Below are 27092 nucleotides of genomic sequence, written 5' to 3'. Positions count from 1 at the left end.
CGGAATAAGTATAAATGACAAAGGAATGAACAACTAGAACAAGTGCAAGGTGTATTTTTTTATGCAATAATTTTTTAATCATGAAATAATGTTCTTCTTAACTTGTTTACCTGGAATTCTGTACAATTAAAAACTTCTGACTGGATTGATACTATTTGTTTTTTTGCTTGAGACAAATACATTTAATATTTGCAATTGGATAATTTTCTTTTCTTCACAATAGTTATTTCTTTTGTTATCTTTTTTGTGTCCTTTTTCTATGGCAAGAATGGTTCGCCATTCAAGATGTGAAATATATTTATTGAATTTTATCTTTCGTTCATATCAGGTATATATTATCTTATATAAAAGATATAAGAAACAATGACAGTTCAAAGTTAAGTAAAATTTATTTGATCACCAAATCAACAAGAAAAAACGGTGCAAGTCTATAAATGGTCCACAAGTAATCTTTTTTACTATAAAAATCTTTATAATGTACATACTTATCACTGCATGAAAATGTCATATTCCAAAAATCAAGTGCAAGGTGTATTTTTTTATGCAATAATTTTTTTAATTATGAAATAATGTTCTTCTTAACTCAAGGGAAAGAGGATAAAAAGAAGAAGAAAAAATCACCAAAATGTTGAACCATATATAGACCTGTACTTTGAAGACCAGTCGGACCGACAAGCCATAAGAGAAAAAAATATATCCTATAAAGGTATATTTTTGAAAGGCGACTTGAAAGTATAATTTGGCAGTAAAGGATTAGGAGGAAGGCAGCATCCTCTGTTTGTGATTCTGGTTTGTGTAATAGCCTACCAGAAGTAGCGATAATGTCTATCACATCCAGGATTAAAGTCAACTTGAACAAAGATTCAGATGATACATAGATGTACACTTGTTTTAATTGTCATCTTACAAGGTTTATTGCACTTTGCTATTTTTTTTTTGCCAACAAATTTGAGTTGATTGCACAAAGGATGGCATTTTAAAGGAATGATGCCACTGATTTACAGCTTACAGCAGTGTCTTTAAAAACTGAATGGAGGAATCACAGACAGGATTCTCAATTGGATTAACGATTCCAGTGGTGTCATTTTTGGGAGGGGGATTACCTTGTATTTTCTAATGTAGGAAGAATGAAAGTTGGTTGCTATTAAAAAAAAAAAATCTTGTCAATGTATATACATTTTAGTCAGTTCCAGATTAGGCCAATGTACGGATAACTTTGGACTACATGTTATTTGAGGGGGTGTTACAGAAAATTATTGATTGGTTTAAATTAATGATTTAGCGAATTTTATCAAGACATAATTGGGCAAAAATAAGGATTAGTGGCCTTAAATATTTAAGAATTGTCAGAAAGATCTTGTAATTCGGCCATTATAATATTTAAAGGAATCAAGCAGTGCCAACTCAGGAAAAGTGTGATTAGGGATTGCGCGAATCTTGCTTCATAATTAAGCACGTGTTATCCATCATCCCATCAGGATGATCAGATGATTCTTGTTGTTCTGACAGATGAACATCTATAAATTGATTTTAAAACTATTAAAAAGCCATTCATAGTTTCATTGCATTTAATAGCACAAGAAATCAAACGAATACTTACTATCTTGGCATACGGTGACATTTCCCATTTTGCAATGTTCGTATTATCGATTATGATTAAATCACGTTTCTCATTGATGGCTCTGAGTGCTGCAGTAAGAAAAAAATTACACAGGATTTAGAAATCAAAAAAAAAAAAGAAGTTTTTAATTGTCAATTTAAACATTAAAAAAAAATTTTATTAATGAGTCACCACTAATCAAGACCAAAAGTCACCCAAGAATTGTCAGTTGAATGATGAAGAATATTATGAGAGGACTGAAACTGGTGATGAATAGAATGAACAAAATTTGATGGCTGATGAGGATGGATTATTATAAGTATTTGTGAACATTGAATCTTAAGACAGCCATAATATAGCCTGCAGAGAAGCAGTCCTATGTCTTCCACAAATAAGAAATCCTCGGAAATTCCGTTAGGTACACATAGAAGAAAGTAAAGTTCTTTACAATCATGGCAGTTCTTGCTGTGAGTGTTTTACAAAGATAGATTGGAGATCAGTTGAGCCCATTCAGTAGAAATAATAACAGTAGAGATATACTAGTAATGTCTTTTCTGTGGGAAAGGGGCCGTAAAGAACAAGAGATTATCCCCCACTAGACTGCGAAGTGGATTTTGTACTTTGTCAAGATAAGAAATAGTAGTTTATAGTCAGCTAACATACTTCCTAACTTCCAGTGTAGCACTACCGGAAGTGGTCACAGAGGAAATCAGTTCCTTCACTTTTATTGCTCTTTAAAATTTCTATTGTGAAATGATTTATTGAAATAAAATATTAGAAAAAAGGACATTATTGGAAAGTATACAATAAAAATTAATAAAATGATACAGATAAAAATAACACAATTAGTTTTTTTTTTCGATAGTCATCTGCAAGAATTCCTGTGGTGACAGAGAATCAAAGCCAACTATTTTACGAACATTATGTATCGGATACATTTTCTTTTATGATTTTTGAAATTTTGTTATTTTGATTTCAATAATTTCATTTGTTAATTTCATTTCCATAAGTTTATTTTTATACTTTCATAAACATATATTTATTATATGAATTCAAAATCGTATTTTTATAATTTCAAAACATTTCTTAGAAAATTTCAAATAAAATAAAACTGTTATTTTCTAATTTTGTTATTTAAAGTACAAATAATGAATAATTGTGTTATTTTTGTTAATTTAGAATAATATGTGTGAGACAAAAACTTTGAATGACGCTTGAAAATCTTAAGAAAGCTTCTTGGAATCATTGCAGGAAATTGAAGTGTTTAAATGAAGAAAAGAAATATCTCATCATATTCAAACTGGTGGCTTGCCTATTAACACAAAAGAGCTTAAAGAAATGATACATACACTAGTAAGCATTAAAACAGACAGAAGATTGTGGAGAAACACAATGAGGACGACACACGTGCGATAGTAAACTGTAAAAAAAGAGATGATGATGATGAAGAAGAAGAAAAAAATTAAAGCCGGACACAATTTTACCTAGGTCTCTATTCCAGGCATGTGCTTCGTGTAATTTGGCCACATCGTATTGGTATTGATTGTCACTTGAAATGAAAAAAGTATCTGTTGACAGAACAACACCAGTTTTGCCCCTTTCAAGGGATTTCATGATTTTACTGCAAATAAAAAAAATGTAAACATTTTATTTTATTATTTATATGCGTCATACTGTTTTATATATATATATATATATATATATAGTAATTTATAAAATATATATGGCGATTAAGCTACACTGAATATTCGGCGTTTCATCCACTCTAGGATTTGTCAGGCTTATGCGCATAAGCTTGACGAGTCCTAGAGTGGATGAAACGCCGAATATTCAGTGTAGCTTAATCGCCATATATATTTTATAAATTACTAACTAGCTCTACTCATGTATTGAGCACTTTTGAAGTAAATACTTAAAGTTTAAGAATAAATCTATACTTTCGTATATTAATTTTATGTGAGTAAATGAAGTAGTTATATATATATATATATATATATATATATATATATATATATATTAGTGATGAGACAATTCTAATATTTTCCCTGATTCCAATTCTTCATAAATCTCTAAATATTTAACTATAAAGTTGCTATTTTTCTCTGATTACCATAAAACAAGTATTAAATGTGCACATATTTTCTCAAGCGTAAAAATAAACTTGTGATGAGATAAGTGATCTATGGGTTCTTGCGTTACTGGTCGTATAAAAATCAATAAAAAATTATTATTTTATTATAACTACCATCAGTGGAAGGTTTTGTTTTAAACAGAATCAAATAAAAAAAGATAATTAAAAGAATCGTTTTTAGCATCGGAAAATATGCACCAATTTTCCCAGTTCCAATACTGAATTCCCAAAAAGTTGATTTTTTCGATTAATTGTCCCAACACTAATATATATATCATTTGTAAACAATTCAAATACTACAAGTATATTTAAGTTACATTCATAGCATTTTATTTGATATATGGTACATCTTAAATGTTTTTTATATATATATATATATATATATATATATATATATATATATTAGTAATAAATAAAATTGATAAAAGTACAAATAATATTTTAGCAAATAAACCTATCAACTCTACACGGTTAAGTGGAGCAATTAATACAAAAAGTGAGAAACAACACTTCGAAATTAAACAAAAAACTTTTATCAATTCATCAGATCAATAAGGAAGGTAGAAAAGAACATCTTTAGACCATATATTCACACAAAGAAATGCATACATGTGCATGCAAAATATGTGCACAAATACACACGGATATATATTTTCAATGTTTTAAAAACATTATTACAATGATCTAAACATAATTTTCAATGAAAAACCAAAACACAGAATAACAACATAATGTTAAAAAATACACATTGTTGGTGACCTCCCCCCTCATATATATATATATATATATATAAAATTTTAGGTTAATATTTTTCAGAGGTAAAGCAACTGATGAAGTTTTAATGAGATTAATGTAAGAGTGCTTAATATTGAAGTATGGCATGATATACTTTTTATTTGTTTTACATAAGCATTAAGAATGATTACAGACTAAACTTTTGTATAAGCAATATCATCTGAAGAGGTCTGAAGTCACTTGTAACTGGCTGACCCAAACATGCTCATGAATGTGTAGCGATATATTGATGCTTATGTAAAACAAATGAAAAGTATATATATATATATATATATATATATATATATATATATATACACACATGTGACAACTGCTTCGTCTTAACAGATGCTAGCCATTTTAATGTCCATGATCACCCTCACCGCAGTTGCAGTATATATATATATATATATATATATATATATATATATATATCACAAAAGGTTTATATTCCAAATTTCAAGATGTTGCCCATTTTACCATTTATTTCTTTAAGCATGCTAAAATATTCAATTCTTGACAACACCTGTTTCATAGCACAGAATCATTCATGTACTTAAGTTTTTTTTTTTTTTTTTTAATTAACGTCAATTTTTGAATTTATTCTGCCCTTACTCATCAGAAGAATATATATATATATATAATGAAATAAGAATTACAGTTAAGTTTACCAAAATAATCCAAGATGGCAAAACTAAAGTATATTATAAATATTGAAGAGTTAATATTTATAAAGTAATATCAACCAGATGTAAAAACTCGATAAAACAAAATAGGAAATAGAACTTATAATAAAAACTTACTTGTAGCTTCATCAAATACTTTTGCAAGCAAAATCCGATCCCACATTTTGCTAAATCCTACCCTCTGATGAGAAGGAAAGTATTTCTTCAAAACTCTGCAGATTATAGACTATCCACTTATTTTGTGCTTCCTTTTTAAAATTAAATATGTTTTTAACTCTTTTTCAAAGTGTTTTTAAATGTTTTATTAACTACTTGTTCTTATATATATATATATATATATATATATATACACACACACACACACACACACACAAGAGCGCATACCCATACAAATACATGTCCGAATCAATGAGTAAAAAAATAGGGAAAATAAAAAGAAAGATTAGTACAAAAATGCAGTAAAAAAGCAATAAAAAAAATGGATTTTAGAAAAAGTTAAAAAACTTTTATGGTTAAAATATAAAATATGAGAATATGTACAAAAAATTAACATTGACTTGAGTTGTATCTAATGACAAAGAGAAAGGAATATATTTTATAATGGCATGGAGCTATAGTTGAATATTAATACTATGCACTTCAGACTTCTGACCATCAACTACTTTTTACAGACTTGTCAGAGAAAAAGGATTTGAAGGTTGCAAGGACATTTCCAGATATTCCGTAAATAACCAGTTTATAAAGCAGACCTTTGTGTGTTTTTAAATCCAAGAGAAATCATTAATTGATTAATAATTAACTTGATAATTAATAAATAGTAGTTAATATCGGTTAATAACAACTTACTCTGCTAGAGTCGATTTTCCACTGCCTGGACAACCTCGCATTAATATCAGCAACTTGTTGGTTTTTAGAATGTGCTTGATGTTTATTAACAGTTTGTCGTCCGCAGAGAGTGGAGTAGAATGCTGGACTGTCTGAGGTGACATTTCTGCAGGTTTAGAAGCTATGGAGGCAAAGCTATTTTGTGAGAAATTGCCACCAAATGATGGCTTAAATTCTTTGGCCATCGGGTTCAGGGTGGTTTTCGTTGTTAATGTTTTGTCCAAGACAAACAATTCTTGACTATTTTGAGAGGGTATTTCTTGTGAATGAATCAATCCGTACATTACTGGGGCTGAAAAAAAAAAAAAAAAAAATTGAATAAATTAAAGAATTAAAATGAATAGATAATAAATTAAAAAAAAAAAACTTCCATAAAAAAAAGAATCAAAGACAACTTTTGGAACGAGGTATCGTTGTTCGGTTAAATAATGGTGGACACAATGTTAAAAAACAAAATGCGTTTCAGATAAAGACCATGAGAGTTACCCTGGCTGAAATAAGCTAAAATTTATGAGAAAGGAAGTCAATAATATTTAGGTAGATATGACGTCAGACATACTACAGAGATGAAATATAAGTCAGAGAGAGTGGCAACTTTGGTTGAAGTGAGTGTCCCTAATGATGAGGTCTGAACAGAGCGGAAAGGGAGAAACAGACCAAATATCAAGGTCTTATGCATGATAAGAAAAAAAACAAAAAAAAACCCCTGAAATCTTAAAGTGATATCAATCATACCAGTTATCATAGGTGCCACAGGGCTTATGAAGAAGAACCTCAAGTCCTACCTAACTAATATTCCTGGTGAACCAAGTGCAAAAGAGATCCAGAGAATTGCACTTAAGGGAACAGCAAGGATACTAAAAGGAGCTTTCGGTTGGTTTCAATAAAAAGCAGGGGAATTTTGGCAGCTGGTTTGGCTGCCGCATACCCAGCATTAATCTTCAAACAGAGAGAGTGATGTGCACTATTTTAACCAGTTCAGAGGAAGCAATCGGGTTAAAAAGGTATGCTGAAAAAAATCTGGTAATGCAATAATAATTAAGATATGCACTTAAACAATAATTCTAATTTCTCTTTATGTCAAACTTTTTGACCTTGCAGCCTACTGGACAATCATGTTGAATAAACTATTTATCTTCTAAGATCTTGCTATTGAATTAATTGATGATATGAAGATGGTATTTTTTTTTTATTATAGCTACAGTCATCAGAATAATATACATGCATGATGCTGGCCAGAAAACAAGGTATGCTTATGACTTGCTTAAAATATTGATCATTAAACTATTCCTTTAGAAGTAAATGATTATATAGTATCAATTTGATGACAATTGCAGGTTAGATAACATTTGCACCATTTATGTTTAAGAAACTGTATGTATTGCTATTTATTTTTTCAATGCATCTCTAGAAACCAAGCAGATTTCTATGATGCATATAGAAAAGGATGACACCAAAACCTTAGCTGTTATCTGTTTCCTGCCTAGTATTTGCTCGAACAGAAGAGTTGGGCCATATAAGAAATCAAAACACTAGTCAGCCCAGTATACTTCGAGTTGTTTCCCTTGAACCATATTCAAAATATCTTTCTTGAAATATAAAAACGGTTCAAAGACCAAATGCAGATTACTTTTTTTAAAAGAACGAAAGATTTGTCTTTAATAACAGAAAACTTTGTACGACTTAATAACATGCCACAAAAAAAAATTGTTTGTGTTTCCTAACGAAGGCTCTTATACGAGTCGAAAATTAAAATGTTGTATAACCCTATGTTTATTTACAAAAACGAAATCTGCATTTTGATTGGTCTCTTTCAAACAGTGGAGATACTTATAAAACTTATCTCCCCTGAATTAGACAGAGTAACAAAAGAATGACTTCTTCAATTATGAAGTACAAAGAAGACTAGTGTAAGAATTAAATCGAGGCATTTGTTTGTGAGTCGTGGAATCAACTCTGACATGCTTACGGTTTATATAGGAATCACAACGATTGTTTAACGATAAAAATTCAACATTTTTTCTTTATTATTACCATTTGTTCATCATTGTTTTTTTTTTTGTTTTTTTTATTATCATATATTCCAATCTCATAATATCCATCATGTTAACAAAACATAATCAATATGGTGGCCACATGTTGGACAATAAACTGCATGTGAAAGGTTGCAAGTCAATAAATATAGGGGAAACAAGTGAAGCATGCATGGCCCCCAGCAAGTGCATAGTGAACGAAGCATAAAAAAATTAACTAACTTCAGTATTTGCCCCACCCCCTCCTATGTAGCCCCAAAAGTCAAATCCTGGTGAAAATTAACAAGCGGTACAGTTTTAGACCTTAACATATGTAAATTTGAGTTCTGCACTTCTGCACCATGCAAAAAAAGAAATGACTAAATTCATCATTCTCCCCCCCCCCCATCATTTAGCCCCAAAAGATCCTCAAGACAGTAACATATTTACATTTGAGTTCAACATCATGCAAAACTGCTAAATAGACATACACAAAAATTTTTGGACAAATATGGTAAAATAGTCCCACGAGTTTTTTGTTTTTTTTTTGCTTGAAAATAACCTAGAAATATTGTAAACAAGTAATGAAAATCGCTAACAAACTGAAAATTTAAGTTTGTTGAGAGCGACAATGGCAGGACTCATTTGGCCAAGAACAAAGTGTAATATCTGTTCTAATACTACACGTCACTTTTTCTGTCCTCCGTCAAGGGAGGAGAAATCCTTCATGACAGACAATTTTTATTTTTGTTCTTATCCAGAGTGCCCTTTTTGGGGAGCTGGATTTCCCCACATTAAAAACTGACCTTGTGTCTAACTCTGCCCTCGTGGGGAGGCAAGTAAATAGGAACAATTTAAACGAAATATGAACTTTAAACACCTGCAATGTTTGCTTTTTTTTCACTTGTTTTTCTTCAGATTTGACTAAAGAAACTAAATAAACTCAGCTTTTCTTCCGTGATAATTCAAGCGAATCGATTGTTTTTTTTTTTTTTTTAAAGAAATCGCATAATAATAAAAAAAAAAAAAAATCCTGTCATGCGAAACAGCATTCGTTCTTTATTTTAAAAAAAATCTCCATTTTTGACACGTGGTCAATGTTTATTTGCTGGTTACTATTTTGTAAACAATGATTTTTCACGTGTATTTATTTGATTTAGTTTGGAAGTTAGCAGAAATGTAGAAACACAGTAAAAATAAATAAAATAAAGTTCACACGGGGATTTAGTTGAAATCCTATGTTAGTCATGTAAACAGAAATGGATTTCAGCATTCATCCCAAAAAAAACTTTTGGGTTTGTATTACTGTACACATAGATTCGAAAAAGTTGTCAAAAAACAAATATATAACAAATAAATGTTATCAAATGCAAGATAAGTTACTTTTCTACCTAACTGGATATATTTTTCGTGTTTTTATTCAATGTATTGTAACATGTTTATTCAGCTCGAAAAGCATACAGTGTTTACCGATGTATTGGAAAATTCAAAATGGCGGCCAACACTCTCTTTAACACGGTAAGTTGAGGAAAAGATGTTATAAATAATAAACTAGACAAAATACTGTTAGAAATTCGCTCATTATATGTTACCGTGACATAAGTTGACATATATTCGGTGTTTTTTTTAATAGTATTTTGTATAGTTTTTTATTTATAACACCTTTTCCCAAACTTACCATGTTAAAGAGAGTGTTGGGCGCCATTTTGAATTTTCCAATACATCGGTAAACACTGCATGTTTTTCGAGCTGAATAAACATGTTACATTGAATAAAAACACAAAAAATATATCCAGTTAGGTAGAAAAGTAACTTATCTTGCCTTTGATAATATTTATTTGTTATATATTTGTTTTTTTACAACTTTTTCGAATCTATGTGTACAGAGTAATACAAACCCAAACTTTTTATTTGTTTTGCTTAAACAATAGTTTACTAAAAAAAAAAAATAAATAAAAACTTCTTTATTTAAAGTTATATTTAGTTTCATCGTACACATGAAATCCTGAAATAAATAGTCGACCAGAAACAAACAAACACAAACACACACTTGATTTATTTTTTAACAATAAATGAATTCAGTTACTGAGTAATCTGGTAAAATATTTTTTTTGTTTTTAGAAAGATCGCCCATATTTTTTGGACCTAAACAAAACATTTATTTATTTATTTTACTTATAAAACAATGTTCGTTACAATTTGAGAAGGAAGCTTCAAGTTTTCTAGTTAAGGGAAGTTTTTTTTTTGTAAATAAAACGGAGGAAGACGGTTTAAATACATAAGCTAACGAAAACATTTTACTATTTTTATTTCAAGAAAAAAAAAAAAGGTTTCTCTCCTTGATTAAAAACATTATGAACAAGAGTTACGTGCCCTTAGCCTATTTCACGGTTTGTTTATAAAAATATAAAAACGTGTCCAATGAAACTGACCATACGCTACTGTTTTTAATGTCATTCTAAAAGTTTTTTTCTAAAACAAGTTAAGTAAAAATAAAATGCTTGTGATCTAGTGCTGAAATTCATTCCACTCTAAATGATTTATGACAATTGACTGAAATAGGAATTAACTCAAGGATTCCTTGGTTAAACAAAACAGATCGGTTGACATGATCTATCCGAAGACCTTTAAATATTTTGCACAAAGAATGTTATCAACTAAGACGAGCCATTTTTAAGAAAGCAACAGTTACCAAGGCTAAAAGCCATTCGAGGAAAACAGGAAGTTGTGATAAAAACATGTAAACTTAATTAGGTTGAAAAATTAGATTTATTCAAAACAAGCCAAACGACAGTTAACACAAAAAGGTCGTTGAGAAAGTTATGTCCGTTTTTAAAGTTTTTAAAAACTGCTAAAAAAAAAAAAAATTGAAAAGGGCATTTGTAAACCCAATTTCCTTTTTGAATGAAAAAAAAATAAATTAAATTAAATTTGAATATAAAATTGAAATCTCATAAAAAATTTAACATGTAATTAAAAGAAAAAATTTTTTGTCTCTTTAAATGTGCATTTATTTTTTTAAGAGGACGGCCGAGAGAAACAAGGCAGTTTTCTCAGCAAGCAAGTACCAGGTGCGAGCAGGCCAACTCGGGTTATATTCGGGTATAGATTTAGGGGTACAAAGGTACACGGAATAGTAAACACTCACCCGACAACACTTAAGGTCATAACGTGGTGAATTTATCCAGAAACAGATCAAATACATGATTTCTCCTGTTCATTTTGTTTTTTTCTTCCGGAGGGGTCACAAATTCATCCCTCAAAAGATGAAAGATTGCAAATGTTCAGAAAATGTCGGTTTATTAATTGTCGTTTATCTTAAACTATTTTTAAAAGAGTCTTTTGTTTCGCAACGCTTTCGTCTATTTAAGAGAGAGAGAGAGAGAGAGAGAGAGAGAGAGAGAGAGAGAGAGAGAGAGAGAGAGAGAGATCCTTGAACGCACTTGCTTGTTTTTATTTTGATGACATACGAGCCGTTCTGAAGGAAGTTGCATATTTAGCAAAACACGTTAATAGGTCACTTGTACTCCTAATGAAAACAATGAATAATTTCGTTCCGTCGTTAATTCCGAATTCGCATCTCAATAATCAGCGCCATTCGAAGCATTTTTCGTGAAGGCAAACAAAATAAAAAGTAACCAACTTTTTTGTAAACACCTTATACTAATAGCCCCTCTCCCCTTCCTTCTCTAATACGATTTAAGCGATTACATATAAATATCCAGAAAAAGATAAATTAAAAAAAAAAAATAATAAATAAATAAATAAATAAATAAGCAAATGGGAGGAGGGGGGGGGGCGATCCAGCTATGAGAAAGCCACAAATGAATTGCTGGCTAGGCCGAAATTCTGGTGAAGCGTCGGGGGAGGAAGGGGGGGGGGCACGGCCATAAATCATTTCATAGTATGGGTCCATATAAAAAACACCAAAAAATGTAATTATTTTATTTATAACGGTTTAATAGCAGAAAAAAATAGCTACTCTCTCTAAGACGAACACACACACATCATTAATTTCTAAGAGATTAAAATAATTTAAAAAAAAAAAAACAAACAAACAAAAAAAAAACTGTCATTAAAAAACACTAGCTGATCCAGAACGGGTGATCGTTTCATTTATATGTGAAAGTGATCCCCACTCTAAAAATCTATACTGTTTATACAATAAAATATATTGTTAGAAAAAAATAGTAAAGAAGGGTCAAGGTGGATGAAAAGAAAGAGGAGAAAAAGCACTAACCAGACCTCCACTGGATGAGTGCAATGTGACCTGGGACCTTAGGGAAGCTTATTGCCATGCAAATTCCAGTGAAGACTAATGGTCATTTCCAGCGAGAAGTCACTGGCAAGCAGCTGTTGCAATAATACAAATTCGTTTGCATATGTCATCAAAAGAGATGGACTGTACTGGGAATCTGAGGAGACTTGTTTTCACCCAGACCCCAGAGTTGTTATCAGTGAGTAATCTCTGATGATGACCTGTGTCAGTACTCCTAGTGAGTACAAACTAATCTTATATATAAAGTTATTTTGTAATAAATAATAATTTTAAAAGCTGAACCTAAACAGTATTTCAACTTGCATATCAAACTTTGACTCTGATTAGCCAATTGTCAGTTATTATCATTATACCATGTTATTCGCATCATAACAACATATTTTGCTGCAGTTTATTTGAAAAAATAAGATGGAAATATTTTTCAAGGACTGAAAAATCAATATGAGTAAACTCTGTTTTGCTTGAAGAATATAAAAGTTAGGTCCCTTTATTTTTCTGTATTAATATAATTTTAAAAGATGTACAAACAAATAAAACTTTACTGTATGCTGGACAATGCCGGGCAGATATAGCTTTATTATATAAAGAAAAGTCTGTCAGATTGCTATAGTTGGACCTATATAGCATTTAAGCTGAAAAAAAAAAATCAAACTTTGTTTTTGACTAGCTACTTTTCATTTGTTGTCATAACATAGCCTATTGACAATATAGCATACTTCACTGCAATTTATTAAAACAATTATTTTATTGGGTCTCGATAAATTAGCAGGCTGCCCAGTGTTGCCTAGTCATAAAATGTGCTTAAATATGAATAAGTATTTTAATTCATGCAGATTTTTTTATTTCTTATTATAGAATCAATTTTCTATTAATTATTATATTGTACCCAATATATAGTATTAAGGCAGAGAAACGAAGTCACATCATAGCTATATATATTAGATAGATAATTACCTAAAAATAAAAATTATATATGTCAGTAATAATAATAATTTAAAAAAAAAATCCCCTTAGCTAATTCTAGTTCCACTATCAAGTAAAATTAATTTTATCTAAACTGCTTTTATTTGTTCAAAAGCTTTTATAGATAAAGAAAAAAAGAAGAAAAGAAATCAATTCCAACAAATAAGTTTTTAATATTCTTGTCGTTCAGCATAATTATAAGTAAGCAGCACAAAAATGGAGGCATGTATTGATTGGGATAAAATTAATAAAAACGTCATAGAATTATTAAAAATAAAATGTTTATCTAAGTATTAGGTTGGTGCAAAAATAATGTCGGTTTTTGACGTTCAACTACATATATAAAAACGACACTGTTTTTGCATCAACCTAATAGTTGTATAACTTGATTATTGGAAAAATCTTCATGTAAGAATTGAATAAATGTTAACAATTACGAGTACATTCCATCTACAAGTGTACACCTTCCGTAGAAAAAAAAAATCACCCCTTTTCCAAGTGTTTGCAGAGATATTCATATACAAGGAAAGTAAAAAGTAAATCTTAGGTTTACTTTCGACAGCTTCATAACTCTCGCTTCCCTTATTTTGTCCTTTAGTCCTCACATTCCATGAGTGATGTTTCTGACAAAGAGGGAAGAATTGCTGTTTTCTGGGTCAGAATCTATCCCATCCAACATTTATCATTGGCATGTCTTTGACTTTAAAAGTAGCATTATTTTTTTATAGCTCCTTACATTAAATGGCTTAATGTCTTGTCTGAATCGATTTACATACAAAAACAAAATTAATAAAATAATATCTGAATTGGTGAAGTTAGGAAAAAAAAAGGAAATAAGAAAGAAAACTGGACAGTTTGAAAAGAGAGAGAAAAAATTTATGTGAACAGAATGGAAACATAAAAAAAAGGTACTTGTGCAGTTTATAGACCATGCTAAAATAATAACATTATTTAGAAAGCTATTCTATGGCGAGGGGTGGCTCTGTTAACTATTCTGTACTTTCACATATCAATTTAATAAATAAAAAGATACCATAGAAATTGAATTTAACTTGAAAATCCTATATAAGAAATAGCATGGTTCATAAACTGATAGAGTACAAAAACAAACCAAAAAACAACAACAACAACAACAAAATAACACAAAAAAAACCCGAAATATATAGCAGTTTTCTGCTGGATGTAAAAAACAAAAATGTTTATATATATATATATATATATATATATATATATATATATATATATATATATATATATATATATATATATATATATATATATATATATAAGATGACATTCTACTCCCAGTTATAAAATTTAAAAAAAAAAAAAAAAAATTAATTAATAAAAATACATTGAAATGGCTTCTATGTTTTCATAGTTTTCAAATTGTCGTCATCATGCATGCTGGATGATGTCACAAAAAAATTAATAACATCATAAAGTCACAATTCATCTTATTATACTGTCATCAACTTCTGTATATTTTGGATTGGAGAATAAGTTTGTAGTGGTTTTTATTTTTTCTTTCTTTTTATGACTTGTTGTTTTTTGACATTAAAATGTATAATATTCATTTGATAGAGCTTCTCCTGCCATATAAAACTGCGCTAATCATCTTTTTTGGCTAATTTAATTTTTACATTAGTTTTTAGGGTTAGAAATGAAATATCCAAGAGTTAAAAAGCAAACATTTTTGACACTTGCTTTTCTTTGCATTTCATAGAGGCCAAAAGGAGGCTGAAGCAGCCGGGGAGATTTGCAAGGTATACTCCACATGTATAATATCTCAAATTAACAAAAGAAAAAGAAAAAAAAAATTATTTGGGGGTCAAATAGCCATTTAATATTATGAAGATAAACACACATCTTTTAATGTAATTATTTAAAGGGAGGTAACTCTTCTTTTTCAGTTATTTCAGATTGACTCGAATTTTGTGAATGTATGTCTAAATGAAATAGTCTAAGTAAAGAAGAAAGAGAAATGTGCATAGGAAAGAGAGAGGGAGAGGAATAGAAGTTATGTTATTATTTTGTCCTTGAGAAATTTTGGGTAACCCTGCTATTATATATATTAGTCTTGGAAGTTTTTTAACCTTTAAAACTATATAAAAAAATAATTTTTATATTTTTTATCATTCGTTAGAAAATTATTTAGTCAGTAAGTCATTTAATCACCTGCAATCAATGCATGCTCTCTCAAATTCACTATAGTACTAATGTTAATTTAAAGGATCATCAGTTGTTTACCATGAAACACTGTTTCAGGATATAAAAACAAAACAGTATATTAAATCATGGCTCCCCAACAGCGTTGATCAAACACCACCTCCCTTAATCTCAAGAAAAAAAAATGTTACAGATATTAGATCTAGTTTCCTACTCTTAATTAATTTGGCTATCCTATTCATTTTATAAAAAATGTCTTCCTTATCTGTGAGATTCGTCTATATATATTTCTTATTCCCAGTAAATGGCAGACATATGCAAATTATATATTGGATTTTGGGATCTATCTACACAATATTCTGCTTGTGCCTTCCTTCCTTAGTTAATCCATACGTTACACTTTAAAAAAAGACCAAATATAATTTTTGAAGACCAAACTGCTCAAAAAAAAAAAAAAATAAATAAATAAATAAAAATAAATAAAAAATAATAAAGGATAAATTTGTGAAATTTGGTTTTAAAAAGGGCAATCTGGCAACGTTGGACAAAACCATGAGAATGATCTCTTTTGATGTAGCCTTGTTTTCGAATATCATTTTAATAATATATGATTGTTGTTGCAATGATAAAAAAAAGGAACTCTTAGTAATTTTGATGAGCAGAAAAGGGAAGCAAAAAAAAAAAAAAAAAAAAAAAAAAAGAACATAGTCTGCCAAAAGGTATTGAACTGAATGAGTAAATTAAAGATTGTCTCTTACAATGTGATTTTATTATTTGTATTGAACTATGTAGCACAATATTACTTTCTGAGTATTTATTAATACTTAATAATTTATCTCATTTGGGTCAGTTTTATATTTAAAATACAATAGACACTATTCTCATAGAAATGTTAATAAACCCATATAAACCCATATTTGCCATGTGCTTCAGCTTTTCTGTCTAAAAATTAATTTTTTGTGTTACCCAGAAAAATATCAGCTTTATCAAAACATGCTTGTTAATTAAATATATTTCTCATTCCATGGAATTTTCATGGGTTTTGTTAGTTATTTAAATGTAGGTAGACTCGAATGCAAAAAAAGTGGAAGGATGTTTTAAAAAGCGAAATACCTGCGAGAGTATCTTTGCCGCTTGGACTTTTCTTTTGAGCTCCAAGGTCGATTTTTGGTACCTGAAATAAAATAAAACAGAACTGATTAGCGAGGATTAAAAGTTTGACTAAATAAAAGACAAAACGTGTGAAATTAAATAAACAACAAAAATCAAGATGCATTAAAAAAATCAAAGTGTATAATTTTAATATTAGAAATCTTTTTTGCATGACTGTCTTCAATGAAACCTCATCTTGCTGTTGTCAACACAATGTCAGGTCTTATGACCTTCAACAACACATTTATGCTAAGAATTTTAAAGTGATTTATAACTTTAAGAATTATATCTGTTCTGCCATTCTTTTTACCGCATCAAACTGTAAAAAATAACAATTTAAATAAAAACAAAACATATTTAGCTTTTAAATTAAATTAATATTAACTTAGTATCAAACAAAAAAAAAAAAACACACACACACAAAACAAAAACATGCCATACCTGGAACAAATAATTAAAGAAACATAAAGCACAGACAATTCTTGGCCTTCAGGACAAGATCAGTGTAGTAGTATCTGTTCTGGTGTTACAATTCACCTTTTCTGTCCTTATTCAATGTAACATGTTTATTCAGCTCGAAAAGCATACAGTGTTTACCGATGTATTGGACAATTCAAAATGGCGCCCAACACTCTCTTTAACACGGTAAGTTCAGGAAAAGATGTTATAAATAATAAACTAGACAAAATACTGTTAGAAATTCGCTCATTATATGTTACCGTGACATAAGTTGACATATATTCGGTGTTTTTTTAATTGTATTTTGTCTAGTTTATTATTTATAACACCTTTTCCCAAACTTACCATGTTAAAGAGAGTGTTGGGTGCCATTTTGAATTTTCCAATACATCGGTAAACACTGCATGTTTTTCGAGCTGAATAAACATGTTACATTGAATAAAAACACAAAAAATATATCCAGTTAGGTAGAAAAGTAACTTATCTCGCCTTTGATAATATTTATTTGTTATATATTTGTTTTTTGACAACTTTTTCGAATCTATGTGTACAGTAATACAAACCCAACTGTAAAAAAAAAACAAAAAACTACTCGATCAAATTAAGTGACATTTTTTTTTCAGAGATCTTCAGTCTAAAACGGATATGTACAATATAACCTTTTTTTAATGTCTTGATTAAACTATACAAGTACCAAAAGAACGGACTAAAACATATTATCATATAAAAATTGTTTGTTTTGCAGTTTAAAAAAAAAAAATATTCGACTTCCTTCGATAGAAATAAAAATTCGATTATTATATCAATAAACACTGATTTTCGAACCGATTACACGTTTTATAGTAAGTAAAACCACTAAAAACTTTTGCAAATAGTAGAAGAGTAACTAATCTTGCCTTTGGTAACATTTATTTGTTATATACTTGTTCTTTGACCACTTTTTCGAATCTATGTGTAACACAAACCCAAGAAATGAAAATCCACTTTCTAATTTAATTCCTGTCATTAAGAACGGCTTTCGAAATACCCTTCCCCAAACATCGAAAGCTGTTCTTAACATGGGGAGGTGTTTATACTACTTTGAGGCACATAGTAATTAGTTCTTTATGGAAGTAATCATTATCTAGTTTCATTTTTTTATTAAAAAAAAAAAAATTATATCGTCTTTATAAATAAAAATAATTGGGACTCTAATCTTGACAATTATCCTACAATAATCAACCACAACTGCGCTTCTACAGAATTGGGACGAGATTGTGTAGTCGATAAATGGAGTTTTCGGATAAAAATAAACAAAACAAACAATGGTTTCATCTTATTTTTTAAATTTTTTTGTCAGTTCTAATAAGTTACAATGGTAACCGGCAAATAATGCAGTCGAAATTACCTGAATATTACTGAATTAAATATATAAAAAAAAAACTATCGTGTCAGCAGGCGAAAAATTGCCGCCATTTTGTTTAAATTAAAACGGAAAATTACCCTCCTTTTTCACTCTCCTGTGTCTTACGATCGTTTACATTAAATTCTATTTTTTTATTTTCTTTAATAAATAATTTTCTACCTTATCGATTTTCATAATTTTTTTATATAATCATTTTAAAAATACAAGGAATACGTAGATATATCATTGTTTTCATGTGAAATTCAGTATCACGATTTCGGAAATTTCGTATCAATAGTGTACAAGAAGCACCAAGTAGTGCACCACCACAACTAATGTAACCTCCCAAATCACAGGAAAAAAAATGTAAACTAATAATATGGGTAACGTTTCCAGAAAAAACAAACAAAAAAAAAAAAAAAAAAAAAGCGTTAAGAAATTAAATATATCATTATTTTAAAAAGATAAGAGCTTCTCAGCCTCAATCGCTTAGAAACATTTCCTCAAACATTCCAGGACTAGTTTTGAATGGCGTTTTATGAGAAAGAGACAATTAATCAATTTTATAAAAAAAAAAAAAAAGAACACGTGGTTGACATTGAAATCAAATTCAGGGGTTTGCTTTCAATCCACATGAATTCGAAAAAAGTTGGCAAAAAAAACCCAAAAAAACAAAAAACAAATATATAACAAATAAATTTTATCAAAGGCAAGATAAGTTTAAGTGTTTTTTATTCAATGTAAAATGTTGAATCGGTTCGAAAACTATGCAGTGTTTATCGATATATTTGAAAAAGACAAATGGCAGCGCGCGTGCTCCCTGTTGAATATATTCTCCTACAATAATCAACCACAACTGCGACTGCGCTTCTACAGAATTGGGACGAGATTGTGTAGTCGAAATGGAGTTTTCGGATAAAAATAAACAAAACAAACAATGGTTTCATCTTATTTTTTAAATTTTTTTGTCAGTTCTAATAAGTTACAATGGTAACCGGCAAATAATGCAGTCGAAATTACCTGAATATTACTGAATTAAATATATAAAAAAAAACTATCGTGTCAGCAGGCGAAAAATTGCCGCCATTTTGTTTAAATTAAAACGGAAAATTACCCTCCTTTTTCACTCTCCTGTGTCTTACGATCGTTTACATTAAATTCTATTTTTTTATTTTCTTTAATAAATAATTTTCTACCTTATCGATTTTCATAATTTTTTTATATAATCATTTTAAAAATACAAGGAATACGTAGATATATCATTGTTTTCATGTGAAATTCAGTATCACGATTTCGGAAATTTCGTATCAATAGTGTACAAGAAGCACCAAGTAGTGCACCACCACAACTAATGTAACCTCCCAAATCACAGGAAAAAAAATGTAAACTAATAATATGGGTAACGTTTCCAGAAAAAACAAACAAAAAAAAAAAAAAAAAAAAAAAGCGTTAAGAAATTAAATATATCATTATTTTAAAAAGATAAGAGCTTCTCAGCCTCAATCGCTTAGAAACATTTCCTCAAACATTCCAGGACTAGTTTTGAATGGCGTTTTCTGAGAAAGAGACAATTAATCAATTTTATAAAAAAAAAAAAAACAACACGTGGTTGACATTGAAATCAAATTCAGGGGTTTGCTTTCACATGAATTCGAAAAACTAGTTTTGAATGACGTTTTATGAGAAATACACAACTAATCAATTTTATTAAAAAAAAAAAAAATTGTACAGCAAAAATTATTAAATTAAAACAAAAAATCTTTCTTATTTCGAATTAGTTGATAAAGTAAAAATGCAAGAATTTATAGGATGTCGACAAAACTTTTCCGGCTCTTCATACTAAAATCAAAGATTTTAAATTTAAACCATGTGGTATATGTAATGGCGATCACCCAAATTAAAAACGCACCTTTTGAACACTAGCCATGTGTAGAAAATTAAATTGGTTAAGTAGTTGACTAATGATTTTACTTTATTTCCACGAATTTGATGGTCCTGTGTCTAACTTGTTTAAATTATATTCATGTTTTTGTTTTTTTTTAGATATATATGGTCAAACAATTCGGAATATTTTAAATATAAATAAAGTAAATGTGGTCTTAGGGTTATTTTTAATTGAAAGTGATGAGCAAATGTTTTTGAAAAAAAAAAAAAAAAAAAAAAAAAAAAAAGAAAAAGAAAAGGATCTGATTTAAACAATCTATAGTGCAATTTTCTGTCTTATTCTGGATAGGTTTATTTGTATTTTAATTTATTTTAAAACATTTTTTGTTCACAAGAAATCCAATGTTTGCCCACTATTTAGTAAGAAAGAAAAAAAAAGCATGGCTGCTAATAAGATCTAGGACTCCTTGATAAGTGCTCAAAAATAGAAAATTTAAAAAAATACTGGTAGAAATACAGCAATAAATGTCACCAATCGTGGCAAAATGTAATGCTCTACCATATTTCTTAATAAAATATAATATTCTTAAAAGATTTCCTCAAACATCTTTAAACTAGGGAACCAGCTTCCATATAAGAAAGTCATTTCATGAAAAAAAAAAAAATCATCGTTTAAATAGAACTCTTTCTGACCTTACAAAATATAATTTAAAATAGATCTTTTGTGTTTTTATGATTTATGGCGAAATAAATCATTTGGCAGCAAAGGTAGTTTTATATTTTAAGGCATAAAATTTAAAACCCCATAAGTATTCATTGATAACAACTTTTTATTCTACATTTTTTTCTTTTACACTGAAATATTCTTATTCTGTATTGAAAATAATAATTAACGTTAAGAAAATAGTTTTGTGAAATTCGTTAATAGAAACAGCGATTATTTATCTTAAAACAAATTCATTGAAAGATAGACAATAGATATTATGCTTAGATCCTGACTAAAATGCTGAGAGATTAAAGTTAAATGCACTTTAGGAAAACAAGATAAATAAAAAAAAACTTTCAAAGTTTGTTTGACAGAATTGAAGAAAAAAAATCTTTAAAATAGAGAATTTGAAAAAAAAAATATAAATAAAAATACACAATTCAACAAGAATGAAAAAGATATAAATTTAAAAAAAATATATGAAAATACCTTTTTTGTTGTTCAATTCACTCAAAGTTATTTCAAATGAAATAGGAGAATCAAAGTGAGTCTTATAAAGATAAGCTTAGATTTGAATCAAATATGAATTCACTGACCAATCTATTGACTTGAGAATAGGAAAAGTTAATCTAAGTTGTTGGCAGTAAGGAAGATGTGAGGAGAATGACCACCGATTGGGTGAGCTGGACAAATTTGATACACCTAGTGACATGTGCTGTGAATCCCCCTCCCTCAATTTTGTTTCAATGGTGACCATCCTTTCTGGTCAAGTACAGGCCAGTGCCTTTCTTCTTCTTCTTCATCATCATCAATGACAACTTATTTGAAAGGAAGCACCCTTGAGAAATTAGTGAAAAATTTTGCTCCCCCCTCTTCAGCCATTTTAATTATTGGATTATTTTACTCAGTCAGTGAGATCTACTACTACTAATTACAATATATTAAGTTGTGTTCAACATTTAAATATTTTTTTTTTCCACAAATAGATTATAAATGGATAGATAAAACAAAATTAATTGTTTTTTTTTGTTTTTTTTTTTACTTATAACCCAACGGTATTTCATTAAAAATAATTAATGTCTTTAATAATAATGAATATTTAAAAAATCTTTTGTTGTAGGACAAAAGAAAAAACTTTTAACAGCAGACATATTTTCTCTATAGTTCATTTATTATTTTCTTTAAAAATTCCTTACCTCTGAGCTTACAAAATATAATCAAATACATTTAAAATGAATCTTTATGTTTTTATAATTTATAGTTAAATTTTCAATAAATCATTTGTAACTAGAAATAGTTTATATTTTATGGGACTAAAAATTGAAGTCTCATAAATTTTGGCTAAATAATATTTAATGTGAAAAAAATATTTTTGGGGAGATTTATTCTCCAAAATTTGATTGAACCACAGACAAAAAAGGGAGGGGGGCTTCCACATCTTCATATTATCAATGGTGACCATCCCATATTTTAACTTTGGCTAAATTTATCTTATACCCTATCAACTCTGGTGATATAGTGTTTTCATTTCTATTAGTGACAACTTATTTTAAAAGACACACACTTGTAACATTAAATCCCAAAAATTGTTTAACTTTATTTTTCAACTATTTTCCACCCCCCAAAAAAGGGCATTTTGCCTCTTAGATATAAGTGCTACTATATGGGACCATCTTTAATAGATCAAAATGCATTCTAGTTAGTTAGAAGTAAAGTGTAGTATCTGTTATAATATTACACCATCTTTTCTGTTTTCTGGTCAGTGAATAGTACTAGAGAATGACATTTTTCATCAGACACTAACAATTTTGTGTAACTCTGGCCATGTGTTGAAAAGTAAATCGGGATACACACACACACACACACACACACACACACAGGAGAGAGAGACAGCAATAAACTGATTTTACTTCCCACATATTTGATGGCCTTGTGCCTAACTTTGTATTCATATTTTTTGAAACAGTAACAGAAACAGAAATAACGGTAAAACAGTTGAGAATGTAAATTCAAACAATTTTGGATATTTTAAATAGGGTTGCCAATAAAGTAAATGTAGTATTGTGCTGATTATTAAATCAAAGTGATGGACAAATACTTAAAAAAAAAAAAATACAGGTAAATGAAAGAATTCAAAATGTAATTTCTGTCTTTTACCGTGAATAAGTCTATTCGGGTTTAATTCATTAAAAAAAAAACAAGAAAACATAGTTCACAACAAACCTACTCTATTCATTAACAACAACAACAACAACAACAATAGATGGCTGCTAATAAGTCTTTAAGGATCTTCATAATCGCTAAAAATAAAATAAAATAAATAAATAAAAAATTAACCTAAATACAGATAGAAACACATCAATAAATGTTACCATTTGGGCGAAAATGTAATGTTTTACTATATTTCTTAATAAAACATATTATTGTTTACAAATATTTACACAATATTCCTGAAGTATTTGAGTTGGATGCTACCAGATCTTATTAGAAAAATAGGACTAATAGATTTTATGAAACAAACAAACAAGAAGAAAAAAAAAACAGGTGGTTGATACTGAAATAAAATTTAGTTATGACCTCTGACCTTACAAAATGTAATTTCTATCTTTTCCTCGGGTTTTAATTCATTTAAAAAAAAATGTTCACAAGTATAAAACACTTTAAAAATGAATGTTTTGCGTTTTATGATTTATTTTAGAATAAATAATTTGGAGGCAGAATAGTTTTGTATTTTAGGGGTCTAAAGTTTGACACCATACGAATTTTAACTAAATTAACCCTATTTTAAACTAACAAATGTTAGTATACCTAAGGTTTTCAGCATCAAAATACATCGAAGTAGAGTGAGTTTTCAATCGCATTTGATCCCACACGTTTTGTTTATTTCACATGTTTATATTTATTTAATCTGAAGAAAATATTTTTGTGTGATATAACAACATTGATTATCACCCATTCAATTTCAAATAAAGAAAAAAAGCGGGTTTGTATTACTGTACACATAGATTCGAAAAAGTTGTCAAAAAACAAATATAGAACAAATAAATGTTATCAAAGGCAAGATAAGTTACTTTTCTACCTAACTGGATATATTTTTTGTGTTTTTATTCAGTGTAACATGTTTATTCAGCTCGAAAAACATGCAATATTTACCGATGTATTGGAAAATTCAAAATGGCAGCCGACTGTCTCTCGGAGAGGGTACGTTTGGGAAAAGGTATTATAAATAATAAACTAGACAAAATACTGTTAGAAAACAACCGAATACATGTCAACTTATGTCACGGTAACATATATTGAGCGAATTTCTAACAGTATTTTGTCTAGTTTATTATTTATAATACCTTTTCCCAAACGTACCCTCTCCGAGAGACAGTCGGCTGCCATTTTGAATTTTCCAATACATCGGTAAACATTGCATGTTTTTCGAGCTGAATAAACATGTTACACTGAATAAAAACACAAAAAATATATCCAGTTAGGTAGAAAAGTAACTTATCTTGCCTTTGATAACATTTATTTGTTCTATATTTGTTTTTTGACAACTTTTTCGAATCTATGTGTACAGTAATACAAACCCAAAAAAGCTTAATTAAAAATAAAAAAAAAAACAGCACAGAAATTATATGATGTCAACAACAACCCTTTTCCGGTTTTCATACTAAAATTTTTAATTAAAACAACGTGGTATATTTTATTTGGGTAGTACATGGAGTAAGTATTTATTTGATTCCACATGAAAGCAAAACGTGACACAAGGTCATTTTTAATGTGGGGGAAAACCAGCTCCCCTCAAAAAGGGCACTCTGGTAGGGACCAAAAATAATAATTGTCGCAGTATGGAGAGTTCCCTCACCATTGAGTGAGACAAATTACCTAAGAGTAACATGTAACATTATGGTGACTATTGAAGTAAGCACGGTGGAGGTGGACAAATAGTGAAAGAATAAAAAGGAGTCTAGTTAAAAGCTGCGTAGGAGTAAAGATATTAAACTGTTCTTTTCTTGGTTAGGCAGTGATAAATGTTTCTAGATTGTGGCAATTTTTATTTTTGTCCCAATCTATAGTGCCCTTTTTATTAGGGAAGTTACATTTATCCGGAATTAAAAACGCATTTTGTATTGAACACTAGCCATGTGTAGGAAAGTAAATTAAGGGATTCTGCTTCACTTCGACACATTTGATGGCCATGTACCTAACTTCTTTATATTGTATTCATATTTTTAAAAATGTATATATGGCACAATTGTGGAATTCAATTCAAACAACATTAATGGTAATTTTAAAGAAAAGAAAGAAAGAAAGCCCCCCCCCTCCCCAAATGGTGGCCACAAAGTAGGTGCTTATTCTACGTTAAATTATTAAATTATTAAAAGTAAATTATTAAAAAGTGGTCCCCCACATTTTAAAAATTAACATTTCTCCATATCTTGGAAATTACTCGTTTGTCGTAATTTTAAACGTTTTTTTCGTTTTCAGCGCTCTCGGAAATCTATAAAAATGGTAATTTTACAGGAATTTTCGAAGGTGGTGTTGGTGTGATTCTTCATTACCCTATTTTGTTATTCTGAAAAAAAAAAAAAAAAAAAGAAAAAAAAACAAGTTCGTTTGCTTACTTTACAACTGGTGAACATTAATCAGAATGGACTTTTTCAGGGCATTCAAAGTGAAGCAGAAGGATCCGCACAAAAAGGAAGTAAATCTTTTGTAAGCAATCACAGAATGGATTTAAAGAAAGCCAAATGTTTTAAAACAAAAAACAAGGTTCAATTTAAATTAAAAAATATAAATTAAAAACAAAAATAAAATTAAAATACCTCTTCTGTTGTTCGATTCTTGAATCTAATATGACGAATTCACTGAGTTAAGAACAAGAAAATTGAGTCGAAGTAGTTCACAGTGTAAAGAAGACGGATGAATGATCATGAAAGTGAGGTAGAGAAACTCATTTGAAAAAGAGAGAACTGTGTACTGTGTCACCCTTTCCGCGCCTCACATCTTGTCACTTTCTATGGTGACCCCATGTTTGAACTTTGCTCTGGTTGGCTTAGACCAGGGCCAAGGTGCTCTTATTAGTGATAAATTAGTTTAAAGTAAATTAACCAGAATTTTCTTTTTCAAACTATTCTTTGCCCTAAACAAGGTATATTGATACTTTATATATATATATATATATATATATATTTAAAGTGATGGTTCTGTTGCGATGCGTGTGTTCAGTGTTTAGACACTCTGTCTCCAACTGTAAGTTGTTCACTGTGACCGGTCAAAGTTAGTTTCAAAGAGTGTTTTTTAGTCCATATGGTGAAGGTTTTTATGGCTTCTTTAGGGTTCTTTTTAAAGACTTTCTTTCCCCATGTATAGCATACACTCACACACAATCACATACGCATACATATATATTCATGTACATGTACACATGCACACGCACACAGGCACACACACATACACACACGTACACACATAGAAATATATGTAGGAGCATACATATACACACATATACATACCCACCTACACACCCACACACGTACTCTCATACATCCATTTTTTTTATTTTTTTTTTTTTTCTGCTGATGTGTGGCTATCTCTGCTTTTCTGGGTCACTTAAGCCGCTGCTGGGCTGTGTCCGGTCGGCTACTGTAGGGGCAGGCTGTGGAAGCGAAGGGGGGTGGGTTGGTAGCTGGGTGTTTAGGTTAGTGTTGCTGGGGGTGGAAACATATGCGAGGGAGAGGGAAGGGGAATAGGGGTGACTTTCTTTGGGAGTTGTTAATTTGTTTATATTCGTTAGTGGTAGTAGATTTTTATATTTATTTATTTTTTTTTTATTCTAATTGGTTTGTATTACTTCGGCTAACTTTTAATTTTGGTTGGTTTGTATTAACTTTTAATTTTAGTTGGTTTGTATAAACTTTTGATTTTAGTTGGTTTGTATTACTTCACTCACCTTTAATTTTAATTACATTTTTTTTATTTTAATTAAGTATATACTGCTGTTTTATTTATTAAGT

At 29.4% G+C, this 27092-nt stretch overlaps 1 protein-coding gene across 2 annotated transcripts in view; it reads right to left on the bottom strand.

Moving 5' to 3' along the window:
* The window catches only part of LOC145254689 (uncharacterized), a 123795-nt gene that overhangs the window by 28508 nt on the left and 68195 nt on the right, over positions 1-27092 (bottom strand). The window contains exons 2-5 of one of the 2 annotated variants that reach the window (XM_080113351.1): positions 16613-16673; positions 6038-6368; positions 3085-3221; positions 1601-1689 (exon numbers count right to left, since the gene is read on the bottom strand). In XM_080113351.1, coding sequence (XP_079969477.1) covers positions 1601-1689; positions 3085-3221; positions 6038-6368; positions 16613-16673 — 618 coding nt within the window. Of the gene's footprint in view, positions 1-1600; positions 1690-3084; positions 3222-6037; positions 6369-11236; positions 11569-16612; positions 16674-27092 lie in introns of those variants that run through there. The other variant, XM_080113359.1, reaches the window with a different exon arrangement.

The sequence above is a fragment of the Euprymna scolopes genome, chromosome 3 (assembly GCF_053919585.1).
Source record: "Euprymna scolopes isolate OS-2025 chromosome 3, ASM5391958v1, whole genome shotgun sequence".
Classification (NCBI taxonomy): domain Eukaryota; kingdom Metazoa; phylum Mollusca; class Cephalopoda; order Sepiida; family Sepiolidae; genus Euprymna; species Euprymna scolopes.
This window is presented reverse-complemented; position numbering and strand designations above follow the sequence as displayed.